At 42.8% G+C, this 11,936-nt stretch overlaps 1 protein-coding gene across 1 annotated transcript; it reads left to right on the top strand.

Moving 5' to 3' along the window:
* The first annotated feature begins 8,082 nt into the window (after window positions 1–8,082).
* Window positions 8,083–10,355, top strand: LOC109768591 (uncharacterized). The gene is made up of 2 exons (XM_020327342.4): window positions 8,083–8,158; window positions 9,106–10,355. The coding sequence occupies exons 1-2, from the start codon at window positions 8,156–8,158 to the stop codon at window positions 10,279–10,281; spliced, it is 1,179 nt and encodes a 392-aa protein (XP_020182931.2). The 5' UTR covers window positions 8,083–8,155; the 3' UTR covers window positions 10,282–10,355.
* Window positions 10,356–11,936: the final 1,581 nt, after the last annotated feature.

Here is an 11,936-nt window from a genome sequence, read left to right as displayed (position 1 = left end):
TTACCAGCCTCTCATGAAATTACAAATGAATAAACAACCATCATGAGAATAACTCACTTAGTATGGAAGATATAGACCGCCCCGTCGCTCCATGAGTGGTACGGGCACATAACACTACTAGGGAAAACCCTATTAATAGCGCTTGAAATACATATAGCAGCAGCGCTGAGTCCAGCGCTACAGCTAACTAGTAGCAGTAGCACTGGTTTCCTAGCACTACTGCTATACATAGTTAGCAGTAGTGCTTGATGAGGGAAAGCGCTGCTGATAAGAGTATAGAGTAAGTAGCAGCAACATTTCTTCTGAAAAGCGCTACTACTAAATTTTCCTGTATTTTTGAAAATGCATCTTATTGTCGTTGTCTTTGTATAGGTTTTTTGTATAGGGTTTATATACAGTACTTTCATCATATGATTTTATTACCATGATTAGTTATTATTTATAACAGTGGGTGAAATGAACATGGATTAGATTCAAATGGATGCAACATGTGGTGCACATCAAAAGTAGTACTAGTCCAAACTAGATCAAGTTTGGATTAGTAGTACTTTCGACATGCACCACATGTTGTCCCCACTTGAATCTAATCCATGTTCATTTCTCCTACTGATATATATATATAATAACTCATCATGCTCATATAACAACTTAACATCATGCATCATCATAATATTAAATAACCCATCATTGGTATCATAATAACAAGTCCTACTCATCATCATCATACAACTTCTACTCGTTATCATGATAACAAGTCATACTCATCATCATCATAGTCATCTAACCAACCCTACTTAATTGTTCTTAGCACATGATCAGGAGTATTAGCTAGGATCTAACTACCCTCTCTTAGGTAAAATAGCATAAAACAAGATAGGCCCTGACTCTCCGTTATGGAGAATGGAGATTATCCTGTATCCAATTCTTGCGCGTCGCACAATGTTGCTTCCAAGTAGCTTCCTACGACCAACCATACATTTTTTCCAATCTTTGATTCTCATGTCTTCATCGGTTTTAGAAATCCGGTACGAACAGTAGTGATGCGTAGGATGACCTGGCCGTAAGCTCATAACATCAAGGCGACCTTTCGGAAATATCAGATGAGGCACACAATCCTTCGGGATTTTCTGTTGAAAAACATAGTAATAACTTCGTAGTTAGCAATGTAGTTTAGTTTTAGAAAAAAATATGCAAAAGATGCACGGATGTCGTAATAGTAAAAAATCTTACCATGCCATCTCCATGGACGTTACCGTAGTTCAACACGTGCACTAGTGGCACGTATTGACCATAATGTGGAGGGGTTTGATAATAGATATTGTAATTCTCAAGATCATTAATAAATGAGATCAGATGATTTTTCTCCTAATAAGTTAATTCTGCGCCATCGGTGTAGTAGGTTCTGTCTACCATCTTCCGCACATTCTTTGAAGAATGAAAATAAGCTATCAATGGAAATAAGCTGTCAACTATCTTGAAATAAACAATATAAATTACTTAATAACTATGTTTGAGAAACTCACATAGCGCTAGAATTGGAAGCGTATCAACAGGGACCCAAATGTCCATATTGTGTTCGTCGATGTCAGGATCACTAAGATCCATGGTGACAACCATACCCTCATGAAAATCATATGTCTCCTAGAGGTTAATGCTGAAGCGCCGACCTAGCGTCTTCCATACTTTCATGATCTTCAAAATCCATCCTCTCCAAGACATAGCGTCTTGCATGGCATGGGATAAGCTATAGTCGAATTGTAAAAGATGAAAATTACACGTTGAAGAAGTAGAAGTCGTGCTTAATTAGAAAAACACTTATCGCCGTTGCGTACCGTTCAAACAATGAAGGTCTCCTAGAGGTTAATGCTGAAGCGCCGACCTTCTACCAGGTGAGGCCTGTCGCACATACCCCGGTCGTCGCCGCACCAGTCGCACTCTGTGAGAATTCTGTCGTCCGACGACATTTCCTATGTTCACAATTCAAAGATTAAACTTCTAAAATTTAAATATATGTACTACAAAAACTAAATTAGATCATTATTATTCATCACGGGTTAACTATCGCTCTGTCGAGTATTTTCTTGAAAACTCTCAGCTCACGTGGTGTTTATATTCGACCGTCGGTGATGGTAGCTTCTCCCTTGGTTCCCGAGTGCATTACACCAAATTGTCTAGCACACGGGAACAAAGGAGAAGCTACCCCCACGACAGCAGTCGGGATTCTTCATCCTCTCTCATATATGGTGGACACACGCCCTCACTGATTTTTCGACCGTCGGTGATGGTCATTACTCCTCCTTCCCCTAGTGCATAACAAAGGTCTAGCATAAGGAGAAGAAGGAGAAACGACCCCCACAACAACAGTCAGGATTCTTTCTCTCTCATATATGGTGCAGACTTTCTCCCTCACTCATTTTTTTGATTGTTGGAGCCTTGACAGACTTAAAGTCAACCCGAAATGTCGTTTAATTATGTTTCTAGAAAATGCAAGCCACTCGATATTTCCTACATATTCTAGCACATGTCAATACAAAATTCACGGAAAAATACGGCATGACCTTTGCTAAAAAGGACATATTGAGCGCCTGAAATTTGCTGGAACGGAAATTAATCAACACCCCGGCAAAACATAGGCCACTCGGTGGTGTTACCTGCAAACATGGCCGGGCACTTGGGCAAGCACATATCCTATTTGAGCAACACAAGATATACATGTTTATATCTACATCGTATGAGCATTCAAACTTGATGGTCATTGCATTACAATGGTTGAAAATATGAACAAAAACATTTCAAAATATCTTATAGGACTCATAATGACATGGAGATTTGGCTAGTCTCACCTCGAGGTCGGAGGGGGTCGGTGACGGGGACGACGGCGACGACGACATGGAGATTTGGCTGCGAAAACAAAATATAAACAAAAACATTATTATCCTCATCTTAGGACTTAGTGAAACCCTATAAGCTATCAACTAATCAAATGCATACGCCTTGCATAGTGCTCTCCAATCTGAGCATTCAAAATAGGAGTAGTTCTCCAATTTGAGCATTCAATAAGCAAAAGTAAATCATAAAATAAATTAGTATTCAAATTAGCAAGTATTCAATAAGCAAAACTAAATTATCTCTTGCATCCGTACATCGTCGAATATTATCACTAATACACCTCGAATAGTATCATACATATAACATCACTGATACAGCTACAACCCTAGCGAACTACGGGTATCGGCGCTGGCGGTGGACACCCAAAGAGAAGGAACCATCACAGGACCATAGCTCCAGTGATATCCCTGAAGAACCTGCCAGGCATTGTCGAACCTGCCCTCCAACGCAACCATGTAGCAACGGACGCGCTCGCCCTCCTCGCTGACACGGTGACGTACCACCTCCGCACCGTTAGTGGCCCACGCGACCGCCACCAAAGAAGGTTCAGGTCAATGACGGGCTGGCTCCTCACCAAGTTGTGCTCCCCGCAAGGTAGCACCTCCCAGTACCTGCCCGGCGGAGCCCAGTCCCGGAGATGGCCCCTCTGATCAAGCAGGCCTCCTCCACCGAGTCGATGACGAGGATGCGGGATAGGCATCGTCGATGTCGATGCGTGAGTAATTGCTTTAACTAAAAAAATAACAACAAATGTGACATGTTCAAAATATGACATGTCCACTTCAAAATGAATCAACCTCGAATTCTGTTAAATACACCTAAAACACCTAAATTTTATTAACAACACCTAATAAAAAACCTACATTTTGAACATGGTTCGATCATAACTAGGTTTCATACTACATTATTCTAAGATTAAACACCTAGGAGTGGAGAAGGAGGAGGTGGACTTTTAGCCCACCGACTCGGGTGTAGAGGAAGTAGAGGTAGCTCGGATGACGATCACTCCAAGGAGACACGATTCTACAAACTCTGCATATTCCACCGAGTAAATTTTTAATTGGATCATCAAATCTCATATAGCATTCTTTGATGACAAAGTGGTAATGACATAAATTCAACTAGTTCTATTAATTCAACTAGTTCAACTAAGCACTTACTAAAAATAGACTAGTTCTATTAATTTTCTTACTAAAAATAAACTAGTTCTACAGTAAAATTTTAATTAGATCATCATATCTCATATACCTAAATTTTCTTACTAAAAATAAACTAGTTCTATTAATTCAACTACTTCAACTAAGCACTTACTATATATAGATAGATCAACTAGTTCCATTAATTACTAAATTCAACTAGTTTAAAAAATAAACTAGTTCTATTAAATCAACTAGTTCTTCATCTATATATATATCCTCATAAACCCTAGTACTAAAAAAATTATTACTAAATTCTATTACTAAAAAACTTTTCTATTACAGAAAGCAGTAGGAGGTGGGAGGAGGAGGGAGGAGGAGGAGGAGGAGGAGGAGGGAGGAGGAGGGAGGGAGAGGAGAGAGCAGGAGGAGGGAGAGGGAGGAGGAGGGAGGAGGATGGAGGAGGAGGGGGCCGCCAGAGGGAGGAGGAGGAGGAGAGAGGAGGAGGGGGCGTCGGAGGGAGGAGGAGGAGGAGGAGGGAGGAGAGGGAGGGAGTGACCTAGGGGCGCTGGTGGGCGACGGCGGGTGACAGCGGCGATGGCGCGCGGCGGAGTTGGGCGAGTGAGAGTGTGAGTGGAGAGTGAGGGGACACGCGCGGGTGGATAAGGTACCAGTAGTACTAGCGCTGGTACGTAACCACCACTACTGCTGAGATACATAGCAGTAGCGCTTTAGTGAAAAAAGCGCTACTGCTATGATCATTAGAAGTAGTGTTTTTAGCAGTAGCGCTGGTTAGAGGAAAGCGCTACTGCTATGATCATTAGCAGTAGCGCTACTAGTATACCTAACCTGCATGCAACGGTCTGACAATTATAATAGTAGCATGTTTTGTATCCATAGCGCTACTGCTATGTTAGTAGTAGCAGCGCTCTTAGTGACAAAGCGCTGCTGCTATTTAGCAGTAGCGCTTCATTTTTAAAAGCGCTACGGGTGAGCTCCTGTGTATAAGCATTTCCCTAATAGTGTAAAACAGATGTTTATTTGAAGGTTTTAGAGGTGACACATGCAAATTTACTTGGAACGGCAATGTAATACCATATATAGGTAGGTATGATGGACACTCACAGAAGAAACTAGGCTAAGGACTTTGGATTCACAAGCAGTATTCCCGTTTAGTACAGAAATTTTGGCTAGCAAAGATTCCAAACAAGCACCACGACGGTCTCTTGGATAAGGGGGTACTAACCCAGCCGGCCCATTCTTGTCGGGTTGAGCCGGCAAGCCTTCATTCGTGGCCAAGATGGACTCTAGAAGCCGTAGGGAGGAGGCATGATCAAGACTGCCTCCTCGAAGACTTGGCGTATACTCAAAGATCTCTGTGGCCGCCTAGCTCATAGTTACCGACCTTGTAACCCTAGGTACCCTCCCTGGCATGTATATAAGCCATATATAGGGTTTGGCCCGTAGAGGGGACATCAGCACAAAATCATTCATCTAGCCCTAGAGTTAGGCCACACATTACGATATCGAGGTAGATCAACTATGTACTTGATACATCCACTTCAACATAAACAAGAGGAGGATGTAGTGTTTTACCTCCATCAAGAGGGCCAAAACTTGGGTAAACACCATCTCATTCGTTCCCATTACACTCGATCCGAGATCTATACCTTGGGACCCCCTACCCCGAGGTCTGCCGGTTTTGACACCGACACTAGTGCTTTCATTGAGAGTTCCGCTATACGATCGCCAGAAGGATCAATGGCTCATCTGCGTTTCGCCCCTGGCTAGCTTTTGTGTTCGGCAACATGGTTTTTTGCACATACTCGACAGGCCATCTGGCCTCGGACGAGAACTACACCCCAAGTCCGATCGTGACCTTTGGCGGCCTCGAGTACACTGCGGGCTATCGTGGTGAGCTCGCACTACTAAGAGAAAGCTTATAGATAGAATCTTAGCAGTAGCGCGGGCTTGGGGAGCAGCGCTACTGCTACTTAGTATATATTATAGATTGCACCAGCATAACCGACTATCATCCTGTCCGCACCCCTATCGACTCTGGTGCCAAACTATTCATCTCTGATGGCGATCTCCTATATAACCCTACCATCTATTGTAGATTAACCACCGCACTGCAGTACATGACTATCACTCATCCTGACCTGTCCTATGCCACTCAGCAGGCCTATCTCTTCATACATGCCTCGTGCTCCTCCCACTATAAGCTTGTCAAAGGCATCATTCGTTATCTCAAAGGCATCCTAGACTACGGCCACCACGTTAACCCATCCTCGCTGTCCGCTCTCTTAGCATATTAAGACGCGGACTGGCCGGTTGCCTCGATACATGAAGCTCCACCTCTAGTTTTTGCATTTCCATTGGGGATAATTTGGTATCTTGGTTGTTGAAACAACCGCTTACTGTTTCTAGGTCAAGCGCTGAGGCGGAGTACCGGGTTGTCCACATCATTGCAGATACCGCTTGGTTATGTTAGTTGTTGCAGCCATTCTGATAATGTCTCTGATGTGTAAATGTCCGCTAACCTAGTGTAGCATCGACACACAAACCACATTGAGATCGACATTCATTTCGTGCGTGACAAGGTTTCTCTTGGCAAAAGTTCTTGTGCTTCATGTCCCTACAACTTTTCAGTACGCGGACATCTTCGTGAAGGGCTTGCCCCACGTGCCACCGCCCTTGCACGGGCCATGCAGGGTCAGCGGTACTTATCTCCTCCTGCAATCTAGGATCATGAGTTGAGTAGTTGGTGTGTGCATGTGTTGTATCTCCTGTCTCTCCCCCTCAGTGTACTCTCTTATATTGTGCTATACCCCTAAGAGGATGAACACGACTTGCATCTTGAGCTCAGTCTTATTGTCTATCATAATCAACACATATAAGTGCTCCCAGGTACCAATCTAAGGTTTGATACAAAGATTGGACACAAAAGAAGAACTAGGGTTTGGAGATGAGATGGTGACGATGAAGATTTTGACGAAGGTGATGATTGGAGTGTTGGTGATGATGAAGGCTTCGATTTCCCCCTTTCGGAGAAAAGTTTCCCCAGCAAAATTGCTTCGCCTAAGAGCAAAAGTGCTCTGCCCAAGCCTGCCTCACAGATGGCGGCGGAAAGTCCCGAGGAATTTCTAAGATTATTTCTATGGCAAAAGTGATTTTAGATCCAAAGGGCATCAGGAGATGGCCACAGAGGCACCACACAGCAACATGGTGCGCCCTAGGGGTAGGGCACGCCACCGGGGCATGTGAGCCCCTGGTGGCTCCTCTCTGGTCCCTCTTTGCTCCATAATTCTTCATATATTCCATTTTGAGCTCCGGAGTTGCTTTTCTTTTGTTGTTTTTCAGTTCTAGATTCCAGCTGTCCGACAATCCCACTCTCCTTGTATTCTTGCATTTTAAGAGAGAGAAGTCTTAAAATTACACCATATTGTAAAATATATCAATAAAACAGGATAAATTATAGTAAAAAATAATGATGCAAAATGGATGTATCAGGCCTCGCTCATTCTTCTTCTTCCATTTTGTGAACTTATCTGCCCCGCAAGGTCGGTAAAAAATTCTGAAAATATATTTCCATTTCACACTGTACCCAAATCATGTAGTGGCATTTGCAAAGAAAAAAGTTGCAATAATAAGATGCTGCACCCTTTTCTATCTATATGTTGTAATCGTTGTCTCTCTCTTTAAAAAAGAAAAGAAGTTCGTGGCTAAAGCTTAATATTGCTAGGTCGTCTTGGGCTAGAGCGTGGCATGCCAAGGCTGGTAGTGCAAAGTTCCTTTTCCTTCCGCGCGCCTTGGTCGTTTTCGTTCCAGGGAAGGACGACCTCCACACATCCAAAGGTTCGGATTCAAAATAAAATGACAATTAACAGTCATGTCCGGTAACTGCAAGGAAGTTTCTACTGTACATTATTCCTAGCTACTTGGATAGCTAATCTCGTTTGAGTCATCGGCTTCGTTGCGATGTCCTTTCCGCGTGGTTTGCTATCCATCCAGTTTGAGTGTTCCGAACCAAAGCAGTTCGGCCTTTAGAGAAGAGCCGGGGCACGTAGTAAGCTCTTTGTTCTGTCTGAGGGAACTTCCGGCCAAAGCTCATCGGACATCATTTTGAGATGGTACGGTACGCATCCCTCTCTATCCCTTCACCAACAGTCCACTGCACTTCTTTCTTGTCTGACAACTCGAAGTCTCAAGTAGCGGCCAAGATCAAGAACATGCGACCGAGCAGCCATGGCACTATTCGTCATACCATCTCTTTGTAGTCCTATATGAGAAGATCTAGGCAGTATAACCCGTTGGTCCCCCGTATATACACGCCTTAGATGTATAGCTAGCTTGAACAAAGCGATCCGTGCTAGTATACAGATTGTTCCTTCAATAACTTCTATCGTTCTTTGTGTACCATTACTTCATAGAAAAACCTGTATTTTATCCCCGAACTGTTCCAAATAATCTAGTGGTTTTGTATTCTTATAAACTCTAATACCATACCGATTACACTCCTAATTTAGAAAAGCACATCAGTTTGGTTGATGATCCGTGCAAGGGTTCTACACACATACAGCCCAGTCAAAATACTGAAATAAAAACTCAAATATGTCAACAACAATACCGAAGAAAACTCCAGATGTTGTAAAGAAGGAAAATAGTATATATTAATGGAACAGAAAATCTAGCTAAGTAGCACAAAGTTATAAACAAACTCAAATCCTCAAAACTACTCGGGCAAGTTTAGGTTACATAAATCATTTGTGAACATTAAATAAAATAAAGCTATATTTATCATACATGTACTATTTGAGGTCTTCTTGAAGTTTCTAGTGTTTTTTAGAAAACTTAAAATTTTCTATTAATGTTTTTTTATTCCGGCTTGTTTTTTTTGAAATTCCTAGCATATCATTTTTTTGAATTTACGGATTTAATATATTTAATATGTGAGTACTAATCAAAGATTTTTCAACTATTTTTTCTGGTTTCCACAATATTTATGTTACTCTAAGCATATATTTAGTATTTAATACTCGACCATGACGACGTGTTGTGATATTGATTTTTGATTTAGGCTGAGTTGTTAAACCGTTCCCGTGGCTTGGCGGAAGGAGTGGTGGTTATGATATGCCCAGTACTTCTTGCACTGGCTCTGAACATAGTCGATCTCAATGGCAAGGTGTACGGTCATGGTGTCCCCTTCGCCATGATCACCATGGCAGGCTTAACTTTGATGACCGGCATTTGCCCCTTGCTGGTGTGTTGCTTCTTGGAGGGATTCCCTGGCTGGGGCGTAAGTCTTGCCCCCGTAACAACGATCCTGGCAACCCTTTCATCATGTTGCCTTGTCGTCCTTGCTTGCTTGATTGCACAATCCATTGTCTCCAAATTCATTTTTATCACCATTGGAGTCATCTGTGGAATCTTGCTCCTTGTTCGAATTGTCTCCTACAGCGTGTATGACAGACGGAACAATGATGGGCGGGAATACACAATATATATGCACAATGTACTAGATGAATCGCATGAGTTCTTGATCGGTGTCACTGGAATTCTGTTTCTAGGGTTCGAAGGTCTAGCACTCGATGGTCATGGCCAGACGGGTCACAATATCAGGGAATTAGTGGGCTGTATTAGTTTCATCATCTGCACATTTGGTGTGTGCTTGATGTTTCTGGAGATGACACCACCTCAATGGTTTGCGGTACATAGGCATGGTAGCAATGAAGAGAGGACTGAGGGAGAGCAACAAATTGTGTGTTTAACTCTCATCCTAGACTGCATCATGGCGGTTGGTATCTTTGTACTATTGTTGGTTGTCATGCTTAAGCTCACGTCTCCTAAGGTTGCCCTATGGGTCTTATTGCCACCAGCTGTAAGCTTCGGTCAGCTTCTAGTCCAAGTCGTGTTGATGGAGAACACAGAAGTTGAACAGGAATCTAGTCCAGCATCACTAGAACTTACAAAGGCCACCTTCACTGGATTCTTGGCTGTGTCGATAACAACTATCAGCAGCACATCGTCCAGCAACTTGACTGGATCTTTCCTTCTATTATCTTCCATGGCTATTGGGTTTGGTCTTTCATGGAGGCTCCTGTCCCAGGCTAACATAAGAAGAGGTCTCTCCAGTTGTGTTTCATCTGCTCATGTTGCTTCTGCTGCTAAGGTTGCTTCCTTTTGTACACATTTATGCATTGTAATATCTACAATTCTATTTGTAGCAATGGCTTGTAATGCGAGCGGTAAATGATCGACACCAATTAGCAGAAAAAACATTGTGTGCTATTGTTATAGCATTGAATTATAGCCTATCTTCTGCACTTATTTTGGCACCCGCACATATTTTCAGATAAGTGTATCACAATTCATATATCCTGAGCTGTTGACAAATGTACCAAGCATGTCCTGAAATTGCTGAAATGATTAATGCAGAATTCAAGATCTCACAAGTACATCAAGTGACTCAACACAAGTCTTAACAAGACAGAGGCCCAAACCACCAAGCGTAGCATGCCATGTAATTGGGCGCCAAAAAACTCCCACCAAAGACACCATAAATAAGGAAGATTGCCCCTACAGTGCAATGAAGATAGGCAAAAATTGTTGGGCTTCAGTTCCTCATGCTGGCATTTGCAGAAAAATTTAGGTTGCTAGATAGATGACGTGCATGGAGCCAACGGACACGTGTCATAGTCAGGGCCTAATTAGCTTTGGTTAGACCTGTGGTCACTCACTTAATGTACTTTCCGGATCTAAAGGCGTGTTTGGATGGGAGCCACAGTCTGCCAAGCAAAATAATTGGCGTCCATTCACTGAGTGCTCAGGCATCCCTTTGATGCAAAGCCCATCGCTTGACATGCCAAGGCTGGCTAGACCTTTCCAGTTCAATTTTTTGCCCACGAGTTGGCGAGACGTGGGCGGCCGATTGCTGCACCAATTTTTTTGGCTCGCCCGTGTTTTGGCGGGGCCATCCATGGCAGAATCCAAACAACCCTAAATTCATTATTTCTAATAGTTTCAGCACTCTGCCATTAGTTCTATTCAAATCTTCTTTAAGTTAAACGTACAATTAAGTGTGCACAGATTGTTGGAATTAACCAGGACGTATACAATCATCGAGTAGGTTTAGAATTAGTACTAACCGAGTAGGTTAGGCTATTAGTCCTACTACTATATATACTCCCTCTGTTCCAAATTACTCGTCGTGGTTTTAGTTCAAATTTGAACTAAAATCACGACGAGTAATTTGGAACGGAGGGAGTACATGCGTATAGCCCCTGTACTTTGAACAGTGAACATCGTGAAGCAATAAAGAAACGCACGATACGTGCGTGTGGCCATCAGATCGATTCATTGTGTTGTGCTGTTTACGTGAGATAGCTAGATCGATTGGAACGCTTCTGGCTAGAAGTGCTCATACGTACTAGTACTAGTAGAGGATCAGACAAAGGATTGATTACTAGCTGAAGGCTAGCTTCGCTACGGTGCATCTCGACGTAAAGCACTTCGTTGAGTTTGCCAGCGAGCTTCGTTTGTCATCGTCGTTCGTTGTCGGCCGTATCGTCGATGTTGGAAGTACTCGGCGCCGGGACTGGGCCAACACAGATAACAAGAAAATTTCCCTTGTATACTTTTTCTTCGCGGGGCCTTGTGCACAGAGCAAGAAAATTGCACACACTGGCACACTGGCTTCAATATGATAGTTTCCAACAGCTAAGATAATTCATTTATGTGATTAGTTTTCGCTAAAAATGTTTTGACGGCACGGAGGTTTTTTTTAAAGCGGAGGCAGGGAGTGGATGTTGTACGATAAGATGGGCTATTATCTGCTGCGCACAACTAGTCATTTCGGTGAAGCTCGTGCCCCAATAATATCGATCATTTGAGAAACCGAGTACAAAAGGT

This window comes from Aegilops tauschii, chromosome 3 (assembly GCF_002575655.3).
Source record: "Aegilops tauschii subsp. strangulata cultivar AL8/78 chromosome 3, Aet v6.0, whole genome shotgun sequence".
NCBI classification, from domain to species: Eukaryota; Viridiplantae; Streptophyta; class Magnoliopsida; order Poales; family Poaceae; genus Aegilops; species Aegilops tauschii.
This window is presented reverse-complemented; position numbering and strand designations above follow the sequence as displayed.